This window comes from Sardina pilchardus, chromosome 6 (genome assembly GCF_963854185.1).
Source record: "Sardina pilchardus chromosome 6, fSarPil1.1, whole genome shotgun sequence".
In the NCBI taxonomy this organism is placed as follows: Eukaryota; Metazoa; Chordata; class Actinopteri; order Clupeiformes; family Clupeidae; genus Sardina; species Sardina pilchardus.
In genome coordinates, this window is record NC_084999.1 from 3,070,021 (window position 1) to 3,094,320 (window position 24,300).

The following is a 24,300-nucleotide window of genomic DNA, read 5'->3' on the forward strand; positions in this document are numbered from 1 at the left end:
TAAAGAATTTACTGATCCATATCTATGGTCTGTCTGTCTGTCCGTCTGCCAGATAGATATTTACCAGATATATCCGGCATCATAAAAGTACTTTTGTATTAAAATGTATATATGTTAATATATATATATACTGTATAATTAAGAGAATAGGAGAGATGCCTACAAACTCACTCATTCTGGATGTTACACTATAGATTTAGCTGTTGTTCCAATGTTCATTGGCCACTTCTCAGAAATGACCACTAGGTAGCGCTACACCACCTCCACAAAAGGCTTTCAACCAGTGAGGGTTGTTTTACCATGAGCTAACATGATGCCCATGGAGTGACAGGTGAATCACTGTGAGTGGGAAATCAGTCCTCAAAGATCCATTGGCTATATCTGCTCATGGATGTTGCCATATATTTAATTAAGGGCGAGGGAGGGGCACCTCTATCAGGTGCACCACCTGGTGATTCCTCCTGCAGCCATACTCTTCTGGCAGTCCCCCACCACACAGATACCCCACTACACAAATGGGACAAGCGTGCAAACAGCACACACCTCCTGGGCAAGTAGCCTATGTTTTAGAAGCTGGACAAAAGGCAAAAGTCACAGCAATAACAATAAATGTCACATCATTAAACAGTTGCTTCGTCTGGTGTGTGGACTTTATTGTCACGACACAAATGTCTCTCTGACGAGACTCCTGAGACAAGCAACCCTGAGACGGGCAACCCTGAGATGGGCATCCCTGAGATGGGCATCCCTGAGATGGGCAACCCTGAGACGGGCAACCCTGAGATGGGCAACCCTGACTCCTGAGATGGGCAACCCTGAGATGGGCAACCCTGAGATGGGCAACCCTGACTCCTGAGATGGGCAACCCTGAGATGGGCAACCCTGAGATGGGCAACCCTGAGATGGGCAACCCTGAGATGGGCAACCCTGACTCCTGAGATGGGCAACCCTGAGATAGGCAACCCTGACTCCTGAGATGGGCAACCCTGACTCCTGAGATGGGCAACCCTGAGATGGGCAACCCTGAGATGGGCAACCCTGAGATGGGCAACCCTGACTCCTGAGATGGGCAACCCTGAGATGGGCAACCCTGAGATGGGCAACCCTGACTCCTGAGATGGGCAACCCTGAGATGGGCAACCCTGAGATGGGCAACCCTGACTCCTGAGATGGGCATCCCTGAGATGGGCAACCCTGAGATGGGCAACCCTGAGATGGGCAACCCTGGTGCAAACAGGCCTCTTCAGGGGGTCATGTGCTCCATGTGGCCAGTCTTGGCTGTGCACCACAATGGCACCAGCGGCCCGTCATCTCCGGAAAGATGGCAACAATGGCACCAGCGACCCGTCATCTCCAGCTGCAGGATGGCAACAATGGCACCAGCGACCCGTCATCTCCAGCTGCAGGATGGCAACAATGGCACCAGCGACCCGTCATCTCCAGCTGCAGGATGGCAACAATGGCACCAGCGACCCGTCATCTCCAGCTGCAGGATGGCAAGCTCCTGCTTCAAATCAGGCCAAGTGTCATTCACTGCCCACTGACATTTCTAACAAAAGGACAGAACTGTTCTGTGTTTATTTACAACCTCCAGTTAGGCAGGGTTGGCAGACCTGTGTTTGTTCTCTACCACTATGTTTGAATGGTGGCTTCTTCACTTTCAATGTCCATTGTTGTGAGCCTGTTGGATTGCATACTGTTCAGATGACTCTCATTTGGGAATAAGAATAACTGGTTAAACTGCTCTACAGCATTCATCGGGTTTGACTAGTGACTTTGGGTTTCATTTTTGAAATGAATGTTGTTCCATTTCGCTGTGAACAGGAGCAGCAGTGAAGTCGCCTTCCTTACCCTACGAGCAGAGAGATGAACCAGTCTATTAGTAGAGGGGCTTGAGTTCCAGAGCGTCACGATGGCCTCCATGCTGTCGTGTCAGATTAGGTGCGCTATATGTTGTGAGGACTTTAAAGATCCGGTGAGTCTGCCATGCGACCACACTTACTGCCAGCAGTGTGTGACTGATTACATCAATGGCAGGCCTGAGCCTTACCTGTGTCCAGAGTGCCGGCGTCCATTTCAGAGGAAGGACCTGAGAGACTGCCGACTTCTGGGAAACATCACCTGCGCTGCGAGAGACACCCTGGAGGCTGGTCGACTCCAGAGGAGATCTGACATCACCTGCGCTGCGAGAGACACCCTGGAGGCTGGTCGACTCCAGAGGAGATCTGACAGACGGACGGGGAAGGAGGCCGCGGGAGCCGTGGATGCGCTGGTCTGTCCTGAACACCAGGAGAAACTCAAGCTCTTCTGCATGACCGATGAGAAGCTGGTATGCTCCATTTGCAGGGACAGCGACAGGCACCAACAGCACAACTTCAAACCTGCGACTGAGGCTGCCGCCATCTACAAGGTTAGTTTGGGGATTCATTTTCTGTTTTTACACAGTAATTTCATGTGTATTAGCCGCATTGTGTATAAGCCGCAGGACAGTGTTATGTAATATTAATACCATATTAACTGCCCCTGTGTATTAACCTCATAGCTGAAGAAATTTTGCAAAATCAATGTATGACCTGCAGCTAATATTTGGGAAATTACGGTAATACTATGTGAAATCCACCCTTGTGTTTCATCATCGTGTCTCATTGAGGGGATGAGACGTGTGACAGACTCTTCTTGTGAACAGGAGGAACTGAAGGCATCTTTGGACTTTGTGTCTTCAGAGAAGAATGAACTGTGTGACCTAAAACTGAAACAGACAGACGAGATCCGGAAAACGAAGGTAAGGCACTCAAAAGTGAAAGTGGAAGCAATGCAAAAATCAGATGACAGGAATTTGAGAGCAATATTAGATGTTGCAAGCCATCAGCTGTCAAGATGTTGCCATAATTAGAATAGAAAACTTGGTCTTACTACACTACAAACTGTTAATTGTATTAAATGAAACTATTACCACTATTTCACTCTGTTTCTGGATAGGATAAGTCAAAACGACAGCATGACCTGATCACCGCCCAGTTTGCCATGATGCGCGAGTTCCTGCGGCAGCGGGAGAGGGCGGCGAGGGAGCAGGTGGACGGGCAGGAGCGGAGCGTCCTGGAGCCCATGCTGAGGAGCGAGGACGCCATCGCTGGGAGGCTGAGGGAGACCGAGATGCTGGAGGAGAGCCTGGGGTCAGGCCTGGAGATGGCCAATCCCAGCGCCTTTCTGCAGGTATGGGGCCTCTCTCTCTCGTCTATAATCTATCCTCCCTTCCTTCCTTCCTCGGTCCTCCAGCTCGCTCCCAGTGATCTACAAAGTACAATGGATAGACTATCCCATTGTTGCCGTCCCATCATTCTTTATCTAGATCAGTGGGAATGAGGACCGAGGAAGGATGGGAGGATAGATGAAAGACATATGAGAGAGGCCCATGGAGTTCTCTCCTCAGCTGGAAGTGGTCATCTGTGGTCAGAGGTTACTACAGGGTATTGTGGTGATTACTTAATATTCAGATGTTATGAACACTTTCCCCTCTGCAGTGGTGGAGTGACAAGGGACTTCATCAAGTTCAAGAACTGAAGCACAAAAGGGATCAGACAAAGGGAAGGTGAGTACTGATCACAACCCTACACTCTACTCCATATTACTCCACATTACTCCACATTAACTCCACATTACTCTACTCTACTCTACTCTACTCTACTCTACTCTACTCCACATTACTCCACATTACTGCACTCTACTTCACATTACTCCACACTACTCCACATTAACTCCACATTACTCCACATTACTGCACTCTACTTGACATTACTCCTACTCGACATTACTGCACTCAACTCCACATTACTGCACACTACTCCACATTACTGCACTCTACTTGACATTACTCCTACTCCACATTACACTACTCCACATTACTGCACTCTACTGCACTCTACTCCACACTACTCCACATTACTGCACTGCACTCTACTCTACTCTTCTATAATACATATCTACTGTATATGGTGTGTTTTACAAGTCATCCTGAACAATTGTGTTTATTCCATGGCATGCATACTGTAGGTCCAGGACTGCAGATCTCAAAGTTCTGCCTGATCGTTTCACTCTTGGGCCTTTTGAGTCCTACACACCCATCTTCATCTGGAGAGAGATGCTCAGGCACTTGACACAAGGTAACAGGGTTGCACATTACTGCACTCTACTCCACATTACTGCACTCTACTCCACATTACTGCACACTATTTCACGCCGTCTTCGGTCTCACCAATAAAATAGGCAATATAGACACAAATCCATAAAACAGTGTCCACTGCATATCCACAGCATAAATACTTTTACTGTAAATACAAGTAGGTCTTGGTTTCACACACACACAACACACACACACACACACACACACACACACACACACACACACACACACACACACACACACACACACACACACACACACACACACACACACACACACACTTCTCCACAATTTACTGACAGTACCAATGGCATTTGGTATGAAAGAGCCGATGAGAGCAGATGTTTTTCTTTGCCATATAGGGATTCAATAGCGCCACCCTGAGGGAAGCAGCTCAGACTCAGGGCTGCGGGTCTGCCATGTGTATGTGAACTACAATAGGAGTGGTTTATGTCTGAGACAGCACGGGGGGGAGGGGGCGGGGTGGACTAGACCTGTGGGATGCAGGGGGAAATCAATGTCATCTTTTCTGTTCTTCGTTCAAAATGCTTCAGATTTGCTAAATGTTTCACCAAGACATTCTCTGCTTTCATGAAGACTCTGTGGTCGTGTCCAATACTAATAACCTGCCTCGTCACAGCTCTGGACGTCTTCGTCAGAGTGTACCCCAACATGAACCTGTTTCTCAGCCGCACCGCTGCGCAGCTGGCCAGCAGCCAGGCTGTGTTCAGCGGGCCGAAGAAGCTGGACGGCGGCTACCGGGAGGACTGCACGGAGAGCCTGCGGACCGGCCAGCGCTACTGGGAAGTGGACGTGGGCCAGGAGACCAACTGGCAGTTGGGCCTGAGAGTGAAAGCCCATCAACAACGCAGAACAGCGTCTAGGTGGGGGGAGGTGTGGTCAGAGGTGTGGTCTAAGTTGACGTCGGCCCCCGACCCAGGGGAGGTGGCTCTGCTTCTGAAGGACAACGGCGTGTTCGTGGTCCGAGAGACTGGACAGGAAGTCCGCGTGGACCTGCCAGACAGGCCCTGGAGGATCGGCGTGTACCTGGATTGCGACAGACGACAAATCGTGTTCTGCAACGCTGACAACACATCAGTCATTTATACCGTCTGGTGTAGTCCTTGAATATAATAAGCAGATCCGTAGATTGGTCACTATTTGTCTATACTGAGTTGAGCAGTGACCTCCTCATCCCATGTATGGATGTCCTGATGTGTGCGGTTTAAATTGTGAGCAGTGGCAGGTGTTGCATCCCTCTCTTCGCTTTGAGTGTGACAGTGAAATTTCGCCGCCGGACGAACTCTCACGCCTGCCATGCCATTTTCTGAAACTCGGCAGCCCTGTATCTTCATTATCTATAAATTTTTGCATTTTCATGCACTGGTAATTCCTTGGAATTTAATTTCTAGTTAAAGATGTTGTCATGTTGACAGCATCCATAGCCTGTGTGTTATTGCAATCATCAAGGATCTCTACATTTCTGTTGGATGAAGATTTCTGCTTTCATGAATGGTGACTGATAATAAACTCTTTCTTTGTTACCAAACATGTATCTGCTTGTTATATAACACAGTGGGAAAATATAAAAATTTTGTTGTTATTATAATCAGACCAATTAGTTAGTGATAATGTAAATAAGTGCTACTGAAGCTAGTCTTTGAAGACTAGCCCCAGGGCTACCCCCTTTTTTTTTTTATTTAAAGATAATTTTTTTGGGCTTTTTATGCCTTTAATGGACAGGACAGTAGAGAGAAAGACAGGAAGTGAGTGGGAGAGAGAGTCGGGGTGGGATCCGGAAAGGACCACGGGGCGGGAATCGAACCCGGGTCGCCGGCGTACGGTGCAGGTGCCCCAGCCAGTTGCGCCACTGCCGGGGCCCAGGGCTACCCCCTTTTAGAGGTAAACCTTCTCAGCTAGTCTGCTCCGATGGGATCGGAGTGGGGCAGTTTGTGAGTCTCCATGACCCCTAGAGCTATGTCGGCAGGAGTCCTGTACTCCTGGAAGGGTCACCCATGCCGAATTGGTCAAAGGGTAGAGGCCAGACTAAGAGTGGTCCCGATGGCCCTCCAGGTTGGGGGTTGGGCTGAGGGCTGATAACCCACTCCCAGAAAAAAAAACCATTATTACAGAAACCAGAAGCAAAGCAAATTCAACAATTGCGCAGCAGGCTGTGGTCAGACCTCCCGACCGAAGAGACACCATGACACCTAAGGGCCAAAGCCACCAGGACACCCTTAGGCTGAATAGACCACCACTGCTGCGCCCAAAAAACATCATTAAAATTGGGAACAGTAATGTGCAAACACTTTACAGAAGTGGGAACGTTATTCAGGCAGCAAGAGAGATGGCAAAACGAGGTATTGACATTATGGGTACCAGCGAAACACGCTGGACAGGGCAAGGAAAAGTGGAACTTGCAGGAGGAGAAACAATCATCTACTCAGGGAGAGAAGATGACTACCATAGAGAAGGAGTAGGTATACTGATGTCAAAAACTGTAGCGAGTGCCCTGATAGATTTGACTCCAATAAATGAAAGAATAATTCAGGCAAGATACTACTCTCAACACATTAAATTAACAATTCTGCACATTTACGCAGAGGATGCAGAAGACCACATTAAAGATACATTTTACATGAAATTGCAAGATCTTTTGGATAAGAGAAACAAACATGACATGTTGATTGCAACTGGAGGCATGAATGCTAAGGTAGGAGAAGATAAAGGTGAAGAATATAGCAGGGTGATAGGCAAGTACGGGCTTGGAAAGCGAAATACTAATGGAGAAAGGCTTTGTGAATTCTGTGACATCAACAAATTGGTCATAACTGGAACTCTATTCCCACATAAAGACATACACAAGGCAACATGGGTATCCCCAGATGGCAAGACCAGAAATCAGATTGACCATGTACTAGTAAATAAACAGTTCAGAAATTCAGTGAATGACACCAGGGTATGTAGATCCGCTGACGTCGGAAGTGACCACTATCTGGTATGCACAACTATCAAGCTAAGACTGAGGAAAAAGCCAACGAAGAAAAGCAATAGAATCAAATATGATATAGCAAAACTCAACAGTGAAGCCACCCTGAAGACCTTTGTTACCAGCCTGAGAAACAGATACCAGTTACTGCAAGATGAAGAGCCAGAAAGAAAAGAAGAGATAAGAGCGTGATTGTCAAATAATGGAACATAGAAGCAGCTGAATCTGTTCTGGGCAGACCACGAAAACAGAAGAAGCCTTGGATCAGTGAAAGATCATGGAGCCTTATAGAACAACGAGAACAACTAAACAAGCAGATATTAAGCACACAGTCTGAAAGAGTTAGGAAGAAGCTAAAAGACAAGTATGCAGACAAGAACAAAGAAAAGTTTAAAATCAGATAAAAGGAAATGGATAGAAAACATTGCGAATGAACCTGAAGAAGCTGCCAGAAACCAACACATGAAGACCCTTTATGGGCTCACAAAAATGCTGTGCAACAACGAGAGACCTGAGCAACGCAGTGCTGGATAGAGATGGAAACCTCATCAGTGGAAGAGAGGCCGTGATGGCCAGATGGACAGAACATTTCAAAGAAGTTCTGAATAGAGAGGACCCAGAGAATCCAATAACTATCAATGAGAGATGTGAAGCGAACGACAGCATCGCTGATATTTCAGTAAATGAACCAACTCTAAATGAGAATCAACGCAAAAAAACAAGAACAAATTGAAATAGCTGGATGGAAAGTAGATGACGCTGAAGAATTCATATACCTAGGAGCCACAGTTTATAAGGAGGGGGTGGTATGAAGGACCTGAAGAATAGGCTATCCAAGGCACGAGGTTCCTTCATCAGACTGAAAAACATCTGGATTACTAACAGCATCTCAAGACGAACCAAACTGAGACTGTAAGACACTGGTGATGCCAGTTCTGCTATACGGATGTATAGCCATAACCACTGCCTACGAAGGATATAAAGAATACGCCTGAAGGAAGAAGAAGAAAAGGAAGACCAAAAACCACCTGGAGGCGCACAGATGAGAAAGAAAGAAAAGAAGCAGGATGGAGATCATGGTCTGATGTCAGGACTGCAGCAGCCGACTGCGAAAAGTGGAAGAGCTTTGTGAAGGCCTTATGTGCCACAAGGCACGAAGTGGATGGGTAACAGGTAACCTCAGCTAGTGATCTGGCCACATGCCAGCATGTTCACTATTGTAAACCATGTAACAATGTGACCTCTGAGGCAGCTGAACTGTGGCTACAGTTTTATTCAGATAACTGGTTACCACTGCATCAGTGTCTCGTCCTGTTTGGGGAAGATAATACAATAATAATATTATCAGTGTCTCGTCCTGTTTGGGGAAGGCATCCTAAATGTCAGGCAATAGCTGTACATTACACAAGGAGACATGGGTAACACTACCTCATAGAAAAGATGGTGTTGGTTAATGGAATCAAGACAGTCCAGTGTGACCACCTCTGGTGCCAATCCATGGGCGTAACTCACCTTGGTGACAGCTGTGCCACAGACACTTTTTGTTTCTCTTTAGCTGTGCGTCTGTGTTCCCTTGCCCTCCAACCCAAGAGCTGAGCTGTGAGATCTGTTTAAGCAATTTACAGGAAAAAGAGTCTGCGGTGGAAACTAGCGATGGCTTCATCATTATCTTGGGAGATTCAGTGTCCAGTGTGTCTATGCGACTTCACCGATCCAGTGATTCTGCCCTGCGAGCACTCGTTCTGCCGCATCTGCATCGACGGCCACATCAACGCCAGCCTCGGCCCCATCCTGTGCCCTCAGTGTAGGCAAGCCTTCTCCTCCACAGAGATCAAGACCTGCCGGCTCCTCCGCAACCTCACTGAGCACCTCAGGGGCCTGAACCTGAGCACCTTACGGGAACAGGCCGTGCCGAGGGCTCCACAGCAACAGGGTGACCTGGTGTGTGACGAACACGATGAGAAGCTGAAGCTGTTCTGTATGACCGATCAGAAGCTGGCCTGCACCATCTGTAAGGAGCAGGACAAACACCACGGACACGTATTCAAACCTGTGAAGGAGGCCGCCCACAAAAGACAGGTGTGACATAACGACCAATCTGTGTGTGTGTGTGTGTGTGTGTGTGTACTGTACTGATTCATAGAATGCATATTGTATAAAGTATTGACACTCTTGTAGTTGTAATGTGGTGTGTGCTCAGCCATCATGTCTGCTATTTGGCTGTAGGGGGAACTGAAAGGAGCTCTCGGATTTATAATGAAAGAAAACCAAACCCTCAATGACCTCAGCCAACGCCAACTCGCTGAGATTGCCCAGTGTGAGGTGAGACTAAGCTTGGCCCAGTGCCTCCTGCATACTCGGCTGTAATGAAGTTTGACATCACTGCCAAATAATTCCCAGATTGTTGTCAGATATTATTTCAGCTGATATTTACCATGTTTTCTTTCTTTTCTATGTTGGTTTGGATGACTGCAGAAGAGGTCTGCTGGTCTCAAGGCTCAAGTGTCCTCCCAGTTTGAGGCGCTGCATCAGTTTTTGCGTAAGAAGGAGAAGGAGCTGCAGGCCGAGCTGGAGCAGAAGAGGGGGAAGTCTGTGGCGGCCATGCAGCGCAACCTGTCGGATATCCAGGGGAAAGCAGACGATGGCCGAGAGAAGGAGGTGATCCTTAGGACCGCACTGGAGATCCCCAAACCAGATAATTTCCTGCAGGTCAGAACGGACAACACACTCACACTGACTAGCTCTGAGTCACTCAGGCTCACAGGGGAACACACAATCCATGTATTTATTAAAGGGCAGAAAAAGCAGATGTAGAATGTGTGTTACCGCACATAGAGAATACTGGCTCCACCTGTTAGAATACCCACTAACATGTATATATTTGTCAGACATTTTTATTCAAAAACCAAGTGCATTGCATACCTATACAATTTCTTATCAGTAAGTGAGTTCCCTGGTTATCATATTCAGGACTTCTTGTAATTGCTTTCAAGCATTTACCTCTACTTAAAATACTTTTTCTAAACTTAACACAGTTCCACACATAACTGAAGTAGCCAAAGTGTTAATTAGTTCTTTAAAAACATTTTTTTTTTAATATACTAAGTCTACACTTTAAAAAATCTTATCTTAATGTAAGCCTTTTTGATACTGTATGTATTCTTTGACAGCATATTTTCTGAAAACAACATGAAATGTGTTCAGAATGTGACTACAGGCTGGACCAAGGCATGTTAGCGATGGTGAAACACTGTATTAGCTTCTGACCCTACAAGTGGGTTCCAGGAGAATAATCTCTCCTCTTTTATTCCAACCCAACATAGTCTTGCAGTCAGCTCACCTTGTAGCTCACTGTATTCCTCTGCATTGCTCAATACTTTGTCTTTATAATTCTCTGTGTGTGTCGGTGTGTGTGTGTGTGTGTGTGTGTGTGTGTGTGTGGCTAGTGGTGGGAAGACAAAGGATATCCTGTAATAGAGGGGATGAAAGACAAGCGAGATGTACAGACAAAGTGAGTACATATAAACAAAATACACTAAACAAAATACACTGAGTAAACATTTATACACAAAATATACTAAATAAACATGCATATACTAACTGTACTTGTAGACTACTTCCACAAAGTCAACAGCATACTCGTGAAGGGTAGAAACATAGAAACATCTAGATTTAGATTACTGTAATTAACATCTAGATTATTAACCTGTCTTTTCAAGTCACCCTCCTGACTGCATGGTTTAATGAGAAAGTAACTCCATAAGTGAGTTTAGATTGACTTGGCATAAAGCACACATCTCATCTAGTCAACGCATCGCTATACTGTTCCCTTTACCCTTTACTGTTGACTGGTAAAATGCATGTAACACTGCAAGGCTCTGTGAGAGTAACATGATGCTGTGTGCAGGTTCAGGCCAATGCATCGCTATACTGTACTGTTCCCTTCCCTTCCCTTCAGCCTTTTCCTGTTGACTGATCAAATGTACAGTATGTAACACTGCACATGATGCTGTGTGCAGGTTCAGGTCAACGGTGAAGAACCTGGTGGTGACCCCTGACCTCCTGACCCTGGGCCCCTATGAGTCCCACCTGCCCTACTTTGTGTGGAAGGAGATGCTGCAGACCATCACACCAGGTGGGCAGAGAATGTTCAGAAACCAGACAGGGCTCTTTTCAAAGTTGAACCAGAATAATTTCAATTTCAATTTCAATTTATTGTCACTTAGAGAGTGCCAAAACATTACACATGTCTCATGGCGCTTTACAGAACTCCCTAGAATTGAAGATACTATACATATAGGAAGGAACCTCTGACAGATCCACAACTCAAGAGCCCAATCCATCTGCCTAGGGTCAGTTACAGTACAGTAAGGTCATTTTTAGTATCAAAAAGTAAAAAAAGTCCAGTGTAGGGAATAAATTGTCCATAGGGATTGGTAATTTTCGGAAGGTAATAGGTCGCTAGGATGCAGAGATGGACTGGACGGTGTGGCATTTGGGCAGATGCCAGAGGGGCCGCGCACATGTCTAGGCCGGCCGAACACGCCGATTTGTTGCAGCCTATAGGCCAGTCAATCTAGCTCAAAAAAGGGCCAAAACTTAAACTAATTGCAATAGTAATGGTTCATACTTTTTATTGATCTTGATATGGTATGATGGAAGTATCTCAAGTCACATGCCAAGTCACATAAGGAAGATATTGACCTTTAGACAACATATCAAGTGAGTTGGCATGCACTGAGATACTTCCATCATACCATATCATTGACAATCATTTGTTCTATAATGTACTTCCATTGAAACGCATTGATTTTGACTTGACTTGATTTCCTCATTTCTGAGATGATATGAAGTAATATCTAATATTCCCTTTGCATAGGCTTTTGGTATCCAATATAGAAGCAAAATGCAGCAATTATTTTGAAGCTGACTGTACATATTGTTCAGATTTAGTTTTCTAGAAATATATGCAAATTATTGCATATTTACGTAAAACTGGTCTCATTTGCATATCTAAACATCACATTTCAGAAAACTTGCAATACAAAAAATCTTTGCCTTAATGTGAGTTAACAACTGTGAAAGTTTCAATTTGATATCTATAGTTTAAAATGTTACCCATTTCACCAGTAGTAAATCCCAATGGCAAAATGCATGGGAAATTGCTACCTTTGACATTGAAAAAAAGTATGTTCCACTAAATATAAATGGGTAGATTTTGTATATGTTAATTATATATACCTAGGGATCACAAAAAGCTTGGAATGATTACTATTGTAATTAGTTATGGGTCAAACGCTAGATTGACTGGCCTACTAGTGAAGTTCTGGCGCGGCCCATGTACAAATTGTTCAATAGAAATTGAAAACGTGACGTAAAACGCAACGCATTTTGGGAATAGGTGGCCCAAAATGAAGTTGTTTTACTGACGTGCGGGAACAACGAAGTGCAGTTGTCGAAATGCCGTTTACCTGCTGTGTTATAAAATTAAATAGAGTAACATGAAGCTTATCTTTTATAGTTTTCCAGCGTGGAAAAATAATAGTATACGTCATGTTTCAGAGGTGACAAAAAGGCGAGGAATGGCTTGGATAGCAGCACTAAGGAAGCGCGAGATTATGTTCTGTTTTTCACACTTTGTTTTCATTATTATCATGCCAGATCATAGACCCAGAACACTAGGTTTACATGGGCTGGCATCAGGCGAGCCAAACCTACCCATAATTCTTCTCTGGTCACATGTCTTAGCGATCTCTATAGCCGAATGGTCATCACATGCAGGCCCTCGGGAGTCACTATGAAGTTTCGAGTGACTTAAAATCGTACAGATTGTAATTAAACAAATTTGAAACCCGATTGGTATTTAAATGTGACATATACCTATATACTTTACAGTCATGGTGTATTTCAAGTTTTACATCAGCCTATTTAAATTTTGTAGGGAAATGTCTTGTTACGATTTTTTTTTTTTTTTTTAAAATATGGTTTGAAATAAAACAAATCTACTGGTATTTTGCATTTTATTGTTTTAGAAAATGAAAATAAAGCAATGCCTTCTGGGAAGAATGAGCAAATCGCGTCTGCGCGTTCGTGTGTTGAAAGTTGGACTAGTGGTGGTCAAAATCATTCAATAGATTGGTGGTGGATATTATATGTTTTAAACTGGTAAGAAAAATGAATAGAGGCACTAAGCGACAGAAGGGGGGAGCAGAGAAAAAGGGAGAGAAAATTAAGAAAGCACTGGTGTCTGAGAGGGAAATGGGCGAAATTGGATTGTTTCTTTCAAGCTAACGTTACTGCTGCAACCTCAGCTAGCTAATGTTGTCTTCATGGCGGTAAGACACATATTTAATATGTTTTTATTATGGAGCGGCTGGCTCTAACAATCTATTCATCATGGTTTATTTGTGAATTGATATGACAATTTTCTTATGCAGTTGTTTAAAATATGGGAGTTTATCTTATTCTGCACCATCATTGGGGCTATCACAAATAGCCCACTTTTGTTTCTGTGCGTTGTATCTGCGAGTTGGGCCTCTTGTGGGTGCAAATGCCAGGGCCGTTTTTTTTATCCCAGTGCGTCACTGCTAGGATGCGTGGGCCAGGAATCCGGGCAAGGGGACGGACCACAGCAGGCGATGGTGGGGCAGTCATAGGGATGGGACTTCAGGTGTGATGAAGGCCTGGCACAAAGATGGCTGATGACAGGTAATAGTTTACCTCGCAGGTGAGGTATAGGGGGAAAAAGAATGAGAAATAAAGTGGTTCTATTTCATAGTTACAGACCGCCAGAGGCGATAAACATAGTGGAAGAGATCATGCGCTCGCGCATGGTTACGAGAACTTATTGATTGGTTGTCATCTCGTGACTTCATGACGCTTCAATGTACAGTATATAAGCCAACAGGTTCGTCATGATCTGTCTCTTTTTCATTCTCGTCTGGTAGAGAACTATTTTAGCTAAGTTGGGCTGAGCATAAGCTCCCCCATTAATTGTTGTTATCAACACTTGGATTGTATTGCGGCTTCCGACGATTTCCCTCGTCCAGGGACTCTTCGTTGGAGACGTCAGCTAGCGGATCTACTCTTCTCTGGTGAGTATGCTATTACTAGCGAGTACCTATTGGTTTTCCAGGGTTCCCTCGTTAGGTGTTTCACTGCTATTCCAACGAACACCCTTGGTTTCCAGGGTCACTTCGTTGTTGACAATAGCTAAACTTGTGACCAGTGCTAGCTGCAGCAACGGTGAGTGAGCTATCGGGCAAGTAAGCCTAAACAAACGTTCGTCCAGCGAGCCTACCTATTGGCTTCCAGGGTCCCCTCGCTTGGTACTTCTCTTCTATTCCCGACGCTTGGTACTTCTCTTCTATTCCCGACGTATACGAATAAATCCGGTTGTCCGTTGCTTACCCGAACGCACCCGAGCCTCCGTTTAAAGCTGCAGGCAGTATGCATGGTGCCAAACGTAAACGTTGTGAGAACTTGGAGCAACCTAAATCTAAGTGCAAATATTCATCTTCTAGTCTGGCAAAGCGAATGGATGAACTTACAACAACTGTTCAAAAACTGCAGGCACTCCTGTCGGATCCTGTTATCAAAGCTGCTGAAACAGACCACACTGATCAGGCGGACGGTGTAGCACAGCGTAGTGCCCACGCTCTCCCATTTAGTGATTCCCCTTACAGGCAGCCACAAGAGGTGGATGTTATGTCGGTGACAGCCTCAGAATCTCTCTTTATAGATCCCGACGGTCAGCCACCAACTGAAACACTGCTAACACCGTCACAGCGGTCTTCATTGCACTCAGTGAGTGGCAGTGAGTGTGAGAGCGACACCTCTGCTGTTAACTTGACACTCCGTGACAACATCAAGATGGCACTTGCCAGGCTGAAACTGGACTTGCCTCAGGCCCCAGTGGGCCCTACCAACCTCCTGTGCCGTTCGGTGCCAGGGACAAAAGACGTGAACGTGCCTCACTGCAAGGACTTTACTGAAGTTGTATCTTCAGCATTTCAGTCAGCCTTGAATTTCCGGCCAGATCGTGCTGCTCGCACGTTGGCAGCCATGAGCATGCCGGATGCCATCGGTCTTGGGTCAATGCCGACACTGGAGCCCTGTGTAGCCTCTCTCATCGTGTCGCCTGATGAAGCCCTACGCCAGGATGTGCGATGCCCCAATAAGGAATTCAGGCGCACTGATGGCATGCTGGTTAAAACCTACAACACGGTTGCGCGACTTGGACGTGTAGGCAACTCAATGGGGCATTTTCTCTTGGCCTTACATTCCACTTTGGACACAGCCGCTCCAGATATGGCTACGTTTGGTCTGCTTGATGCGTCTCTTCAGGCACTTGGTGCAATGGCGAGTGAATGCGGGAGAGCTCTGGGTCTCCTCGTCCATGCTAGATGACAGGTGTGGTTAGCACAGTCACCCCTGCCAGAAGTGTGTCGGAACAACTTGCGACAGTTACCGCTGTTGCCTGGCCACCTGTTTGGGCCAGCTGCACAGGAGGCATTGGAAAGACGGACGCGTGTGACTGAGTCTCGTTCCCAACATGTTCCACAGCGCCCGCCCTTCAAGGAGCCTCAGGTAGGCATGTCTGCACCCCACCAGATGCCTGCTAAGCGCCGTGCACCAATGCACAGTCATGGCAGGCACCCATGGCCAGTACCGCAAACCCGGCCCGCCGCCACCCCGCCCTGCTATGGGCGCACGGCCACGACCACCGTCTGCAAGGCAGCCGCCATTTCAGCGCCCCCCCAAGGCCAATGAATCAGCAGGCAGACGCTACTGACGGCCTGAGGTCGGTTGTTTTTCAGCACTCCAGCTTCAACGCTGGAGGGCAATAACAACAAACAGCTGGCTTCTAAACACACTGGAGAAAGGCTACCGCCTGCAGTTTCGCAGCCGACCTGCAACATCTTTTCATGTTCGTCCCACCACAGTGAAAGACTCTCGTCAAGTTCTTGCCCTGACAGCGGAGGTTCAGCAGCTGTTACAGAAGGGCGCTATAGAGGAGGTAGACCCTCATGTTCATGTGGAGGGGTTCTACTCCCATTATTTTTTGGTTCCAAAGAAGGATGGTGGGTTCAGACCAATCCTGGACTTAAGGCGCTTGAACAAGTTCCTCAAGTGCCTGCCGTTCCGTATGTTGCGAACAGCAGATGTGATCCGAGCCATAGAACCAGGTGCATGGTTCATCACAATAGATTTAGAGGAGGCCTATTTTCATGTGCCCATCGCAGTGGAGCACAGGCAGTTTCTTCGGTTCAGCTTCCTGCACAAAACATATCAGTTCAGGGTACTCCCCTTTGGACTTTCTCTCGCGCCCCGTGTCTTTACAAAGTTCATCCAGGTGGCGCTAGAACCCTTACAACAGGAGGGCATATTAGTGCTGCCGTACCTGGACGACTGGCTGCTGTGTGCAGCAACCTCAGGGCAGGCGACAGCCAATGCGAATCGCCTTAATTTGTGTAGACTGACATGGTCTACACAAATTAACAAAATTATAACAAAGATGGGTGCTGGTATTTCTGTAATTAAAAGATGTGCAAAATACTTAACAAATACATCCAAAAAACAAGTTATACAAGCATTAATATTGTCAAACATTGACTACTGTCCTGTGGTATGGTCAAACTTAACAATGGATAAGATAAAAAAACTTCAAGTTGCACAGAATAGGGCAGCTAGAGTTGTACTACACTGTGACATAAGAACAAATGTTATTGCTATGCATGAGGTGCTCAGTTGGTTAACAGTTAAAAATAGATTGTTGTATTCACTACTGGTATTTTTTAGGAACATTTTAACCACTAAAACCCCATTCACATTGTATAATGAACTGTCACTGACTTCAGAACAACACGGCTTCGCTACCAGGCAAGCAATAGAGGGGAAACTCATATTACCTAGAGCAAGAACCAATGCGATGCAAAGAACAATGGTATTTAGAGGAATTAGTGAATGGAATGCTTTACCTAGGACCATCAGGCAGGAAAACAGCAAGAGCACATTTAAAGTATTGTTAAAAAAACATCTTCTGTCAAGGAATGCAACATAATTGCCTTGCTTGCCTATGTGTTGTGAGAGGTGTGTTGGTTTGAATTTCTATTATGATGAGTTAAATAGTGTAAGATCACTAAATTGTTAAAATGTGTGTCACTGATAGCCTATGAGTTGATCAGATGAGGTAGTATTATTAACATTATGAAATGTGTACAATGGAACTTAACCTATAGGAGCTAGTCCTGTCTATTTTACTTTTTGTCATAGTCTGGTTGAATTTTTGTCTTGATTTTCTGTATTTGTCTATATTCTTTTTCTTGTATGTGGTGGTGTGCGTCAAATGTTGTATGTCTTATGTTTCCTATGTAAATTATGATTGATTGAAAATGATTTATAGGACCCCAGGAAGAATAGCTGGTCTGACCGAGCTAATGGGGATCCAAATAAAAATCCAAATCCAAAGCCTTATACGCCATGTCACAGCCCTAGGTCTCAGGGTCAATTGGGAGAAAAGTCGCCTTGTTCCTTCCCAATCTGTGAATTTTGTAGGCATGCATCTGGATTCCAAGACTATGCGGGCCACACTCACCAGGACCAGATTGGAATCAATTCAACGTGCACTCGCAGGAATCCTCACGGGGTGCAGGATCCCTTACCTTCGTCTGCTGAGGCTGGCAGGACTGCTCACGGCAGCATCCACAGTTGTTCAGCTAGGACTACTGCACTTACGCCCTTTTCAGCGGTGGCTGATTGCGCTACACCTGTCTGCAGTGCACAACAAGCAGACCCTGGTACGGGTGACAGAAAGTTGCAGCTCATGTCTACTTCGCTGGCGTCAGGAGGTCTTCCTGCTGTCCGGAGTGCCTATGGGCCCACCTCCTGCACGCAGGGAGGTAATCACAACGGACGCCTCCCTCATGGGCTGGGGCGGTGTGTGGCAGCATCGAGGGGTGAGCGGCCACTGGAGCCCTCACATGACACGATGTCATATCAACTTTCTGGAATTGCAGGCAGTATTCCTGACTCTGAAACATTTCGAGCATGTTCTGGTGGGAAAACATGTGTTGGTCAGGACCGACAACACCTCTGTGGTATTTCACATCAATCATCAGGGAGGCACAAGGTCTCTTTCCTCCCTCCAGCTGACACAGGTGCTTCTGACTTGGACAGAGACGCGATTTCTTTCTCTGCGTGCGAGACACGTTCCTGGTCGCCTCAACACAGTGGCAGACACTCTGTCCCGGGGGGGTCCGAGGCCAGCAGATTGGTGTTTACACAAAGAGGTGGTGATAATGGTCTGGAACACTTACGGTGCAGCAGCAGTGGACCTGTTCGCCTCGAAACAGACCACACACTGTCCCCTGTGGTTTGGGGAACAGTTGGAGTCTCTGGGCAGGGATGCTCTGGCCCACGAGTGGCCGAACCTTCTGCTTTATGCCTTTCCTCCAATACCACTGATCTGGGCAGTGCTAAGTCGGGTTCAGGAAACGGGCCACAGGGTACTTTTGATAGCTCCCAGGTGGCCGAGCATGCCATGGTTTCATCTGTTGCAAAGGTTAACAATGGGGCCACCGAGTCCTCTACCTTTGAGGAGGGACTTGTTGTCTCAGATGGAGGGCTCCCTGTGGCACCCCTGTCCAGACAGGCTAAAGCTTTGGGTCTGGCCACTAGGGGGAACCAGGGCATCATGGATTGTTCAGAGGGGGTTAAAAACACTGTTCTAAATGCTCGTGCTGAGTCCACAAGGGTAATGTATGCTAGCAGGTGGAAACTGTTCAGTGCTTGGTGCGTTGCTCACAATCTAAGCCCTACTGAGTGTTCTGTGACAGCAGTGCTTGAGTTCTTACAACACCTCCTGGATGAAGGACGCACTCCAGCCACGCTGAAAGTGTATGTCGCTGCATTGTCAGCCAATAGGGCTCCTATGGACGGGGCTTCCTTGGGCGCTCACAAATTAGTGGTGGCCTTCTTGAAAGGCGCACGACGGTTACACCCACGGCCGAGAGTTGCCGTTGCCTCCTGGGACTTGCACACTGTTCTCGACGGCCTAGGCTTACCACCGTTTGAGCCTCTAGAACATGCTGAAATTAAATGGATCTCGTTGAAAACGGCATTTTTATTGGCTATCACATCTGCCAAAAGGGTTGGGGAACTTCACGCCCTCTCGGTGAGTGCTCCGTGCATGCGATGGGGACCTGAGGACAACCAGGTTACTCTGTGGCCTAACCCTGCTTTTTTGCCTAAGGTGCTGTCCCCGCAGTTTGCCAATCAGTCTATTACTTTGGCTGCTTTTCAACCTGATGACGAATCACGCTTGCCATTATGTCCAGTGCGTGCATTGCGGCTGTATCTTTCAGCGACCGCACAGTGGCGCACAACGGACCAACTCTTTGTGCGCTTCGGGGTCTGTCAGAAAGGAGCGCCCCTCTCGAGGCAGAGGTTGGCGCACTGGGTCTCAGATGCTATCGTTTCTGCACATCATTCTGCTGGCAAAGCAGCTCCCGCTTCTGTGAGGTGCCACTCGAGGCGGGCTGTTGCAACCTCTTGGGCGGCTTTGAAGGGTATAACTCTTGCCGACATCTGTTCTGCGGCTACCTGGTCTACGCCCTGCACTTTTTCAAGGTTTTACCGGTTGAACGTGGTTCCGCTTCCGCCGGTCTTTGCAGCAGTACTTCATGGTGAGAGCTAGGATTGTTGTGTTTACCTGTGTGCTTTCAATAAAGTTGTTGAACTTTAACTATGGAGTTTTTTCCTCGTGACTTGGTGGTATAAGTCTTCCACTATGTTTATCGCCTCTGGCGGTCTGAAACTATGAAATAGAACGCTGGTTACGAATGTAACCGTGGTTCTATGAATAGTGGAAGACCGCCAGAGTCCTTGGTCACTCGGATTGCGAGAATGACCTTGGAGACAGATCATGACGAACCTGTTGGCTTATATACTGTACATTGAAGCGTCATGATGTCACGAGATGACAACCAATCAATAAGTTCTCGTAACCATGCGCGAGCGCATGATCTCTTCCACTATGTTTATCGCCTCTGGCGGTCTTCCACTATTCATAGAACCACGGTTACATTCGTAACCAGCGGTTAGTATTACTATAAGTCATGATGGTTAATGTTATGCTATAGAGAGAAAGTGGCAGAGAGGGAGAGTTGAGAGGGGGAGGGAAGTAGAGGGAGTTGAATGACAGGACAGAGAGAGGAGGGAAGAGGGAGAGTTGACAGAGGAAGAGGGGAGAAGAGGAGTTGTACGGCGTGACACATGAGAAGTCCATGACAACACTATGCTAAAGCAGCATAACTAAGGCATGGTGGAGGGTAGTCAGCACCAGCACAGGTGTGGTCAGTAGCCACCATGGCACGCATGACTGGGGCACCAGTCACACAAGCCCACATCAGAGGTGGTCCGTTCCAATAAGACCCTGAGGTGGTTGAAGTTCCACACTGCACTATACCTAACTATGGGAAGCACTAAAGAGGTATGTCTAGACTTAAAAATAGGGAGGGTGTCTGCTAACCGAATTGAGGGAAGGAGATTATTCCAGAGGAGGGGTGCGCGGTAACAAAAAGCTCTGCTTCCTACTGTAGTTTTTGAAATTCTTGGAATTACAAGAAGTCCAGTATTTTGTGATCGTAAAGGTCTAGCTGGATAAGGGGACTAGAAGATCTTTATATTGTGGTGCCCGGCCATTTATGGCTTTGTATGTTAGAAGTAGAATTTTGAAGTCAATGCGACTATTAACGGTAACCAGTGTAGAGATGCTAGGATGGAGGAAATATGTTCATATTTTTTGGTCCTAGTGAGTGTGTGAGCAGCTACGTTTTGTATAAGCTGTAAGCTTTTTAAACAGGTATTATTGCAGCTGGCGTATAGCGCATTACAATAGTCTAACCTGGAAGTGACAGAATTGTGGATTAATTTTTCAGCATCTGGTAAGGATAAGGACTTCCTTAACTTTGAAATGTTCCTTAAATGGTAAAATAAAGTTTTGGTGATCTGTTTTATGTGATTATTTAGTGAAAGTTCTTGATCAATTACAATTACAATGGATGAGGTCAGTGAGAGATCACTCTATGTAACTTTTGATGAGGATAGGATATCCCTAATCTTTAAAAAGCAGGAAGTTATTAGTCATCCAAATTTGTATGTCTCTTAAACATGTGTTAAGTTTGGCTAACGGGGTTAATTTATCGGGCTTTATGGAAATATATAATTGTGTATCATCTGCACACAAGTGGAAATTGATGCCATGTTTTCTAATTACAGAACCTAGGGGAAGCATATAAAGAGAAAATAACAGGGGCCCTAGTACTGAGCCTTGAGGCACTCCATATTTTACCATAGTCTGGGTGGATGGTTCATTATGGACCTGTACAAATTGTCGGCAGTTAGTAAGATATGATCTAAACCAAAGAAGTGTAGAGTCTTTTATGCCTATGAAATGTTCAAGCCTGTGAAGAAGTATGTCATGGTCTATGGTGTCAAAAGCAGTGCTGAGGTCAAGGAGGACTAGTATTGATGTGTATCCATTATCAGCAGCAATGAGGAGGTCATTAAAAACTTTAACCAAAGATCCTCCGCTTTAACCCTCTCTGCTTTAACTAAGGCTGATTCGGTACTGTGGTGGGCTCTAAAGCCAGTTCTTGGATTTTGTTCGTTTGTAAGAAGGCATCAATTTGTTTGGACACAATTTTTTCAAGTATTTTTTACATGAAAGGGAGATTAGATGTAGGCCTATAGTTAGCTAGGGTGTTAGGGTCAAGGTTTGGTTTTTTGAGTGATGGCTTGAAGGAAAACTATGCAGGATTGGCGCTTTCATCGCCGGTTTCAGTTTCACTTTTCGTTTTCACTCGTTTTATGCTTGCATATTTCTCTGCAGAGCTTCCCCTACAGCTTTAGCGTGTATATTTTACAAAACTCCTCAATCAGTCAGTCTGCCGTGCCTTTTCATGAGACTTTACATGACACTTCCTGGAGTAGAGCATGGGTGCGTGCCCTAGGGCTCCTGAAATTGCAAGCGTGATTCTACCGCTACAGACCACTAGGGCGGCCGAAAAAAACACTGTTCGACTGGTAATGACTCAGACATCTTAAATGACTGTGGCACATGTCCTAATAGCATTGAATTATTTACAATCTTAAGTCAAGCATTATCGAGGACGGGGAGAGCAGTCTTAAGAAGGTGTGTAGGTATAGGCTCTAGCAGACTAGTTACAAATTTTGGAAATTGTAGAGGTGAGTTCTAATGTGTCAATGGGTGTAAATGAATTAAGTGAACTGAAAATGAATGTAATGAAATAAAAAGAGAACTAAAGAACTAGACAAAGAAACAAACATACAGACAGTATACAGATAGACAGATAGTATATAACTACAACATCAACAAATGTTTCCCTAGCTCAAATGTTGTTCAAATTATTGAACTGTATGTAGTGGTCCTCAAATTAATGTGATCCTCCTTAGTAGGAAGATGGATGTGGGTACTGTGCTGAAAACTCTACTGTCCCCCTCTCTAAGGGCCGGAGCGTCTGAGCATGAAAGATCCAAAAGAAACCTACCTGAAATTGTCCCCAGAAGGTCACAGCGTTCGCCAGGTGCACAGGAGTGGCGGCATGTATAAGAGCTACAACCCCGGCGCCAGCACCAAGCAGACCTTCAAGAGCGGCCGTCACTACTGCGAGCTGGACGTGGGGGGGAAGCAGAACTGGAGCGTCGGCCTTAAGGTGGAAATGACATCGAAGCTTGAGCTGCCAGAGAAGGAAATCCAGCTCCACCTTAAAAATGGCGACTACGTCTTTTCTCACGATGGGACTGAGACCCCTGTTTCAAATGCCCCGAAAAATCCCCCGCGCAGGATCGGCCTGTACCTGGACTGTGAGGAGCAGCAGGTGTCCTTCTATGATGGAGACACCATGAGGCTCATCCACTCGGCCTTCTGTAGTTTCCTCCAGCCGTGCTCCATCAGTGTGTGTCCAGGCCTCTACCTGGACGGGAAGAACGCCAACCCAGTCACATTCTGCTGGTACTGATCCAGTATGCCCACAGCAGGCCATTATAGCTGCTATATTTAGATAAATCGGTATACAGCCTTACAGGCGTAGCTCACAATGCTAATCCAATGCAATTATTGTCAGATTCAGAGAATTAATACTCACAATCCTCTAGCTATCCATTATGTCTGATGTGATCTGTGTGTTGGTGTGTGTGTGTGTGTGTGTGTGTGTGTGTGTGTGTGCGTGTGTGTGTGTGTGTGTGTATGTGTGTGTGTGTGTTTGAGAGCGATAGACAGAGAGAGACAGAGAGACAGAAAGCAAGAGAGTGTGCAAAAAAACCTCAGGATTAATAGAAACTAAATGGGGGTGATACAACACTATTCCAGCTAACCAGTAGGGAATAATTTGTGTGGGAACTAGAGAGCAATAGCCAGACCACTGGCGACTATTTGGATACTCTACACTTTACATGTATGTGTGTATGTTTATGTTAAATACATAAACATAATCATAATCATAACAGACATTGCATTAACAGTTCATAGATAGCTATTTTTTTTTTTTTTTTTAGTATATTTTTTGGCCTTTTTGCCTTTAATGTTATAGTACAGTGAAGAGTAGACAGGAAACAAGTGGGAGAGAGAGATGGGGTGGGATCGGGACATGACCGCAGGCCGGATTCGAACCTGGGTCCCCGTGGGCACTCGGACCCGTATATGGTACGAGCGCTGTAGCCTGCTGCGCCACAGCACCCCCCCATAGATAGCTATTTGATAAAGGGCTGTTAGTTCCATGTTACCCAGTAAATGATAGATAGATAGATAGATAGATAGATAGATAGATAGATAGATAGATAGATAGATACTTTATTGATCCCCAAGGGGAAATTCAAGATTTTGATTTTTGTGATCAAAATTGCCCCAAGATAAATATTCTTGTCACTACAAAGGGATGGCAACGCTAGATATGCATTCTCTTCTCTTCTGCTCTACTCTGTCTGTCTATTTATTCAACTTATTCCTTAACCCGGAAATCTGTAGGCCTACTGTTTTCAACTTCCGTTTTGTTATAACAATTGCGTTCTCGGTAGCTAACTAATATGCTTCAACTTTGATTTCTTTTCG

General features: G+C 45.8%; 1 protein-coding gene across 1 annotated transcript; it reads left to right on the forward strand.

Moving 5' to 3' along the window:
* The first annotated feature begins 1,819 nt into the window (after positions 1–1,819).
* On the forward strand, positions 1,820–23,212 carry LOC134082251 (zinc-binding protein A33-like). Its single transcript, XM_062537900.1, has 11 exons — positions 1,820–2,410; positions 2,687–2,782; positions 2,980–3,213; positions 3,522–3,589; positions 4,051–4,160; positions 8,785–9,248; positions 9,396–9,491; positions 9,645–9,878; positions 10,616–10,680; positions 11,189–11,304; positions 22,701–23,212. The coding sequence occupies exons 1-11, from the start codon at positions 1,913–1,915 to the stop codon at positions 23,210–23,212; spliced, it is 2,493 nt and encodes an 830-aa protein (XP_062393884.1). The 5' UTR covers positions 1,820–1,912.
* The last annotated feature ends 1,088 nt before the right edge of the window (positions 23,213–24,300 follow it).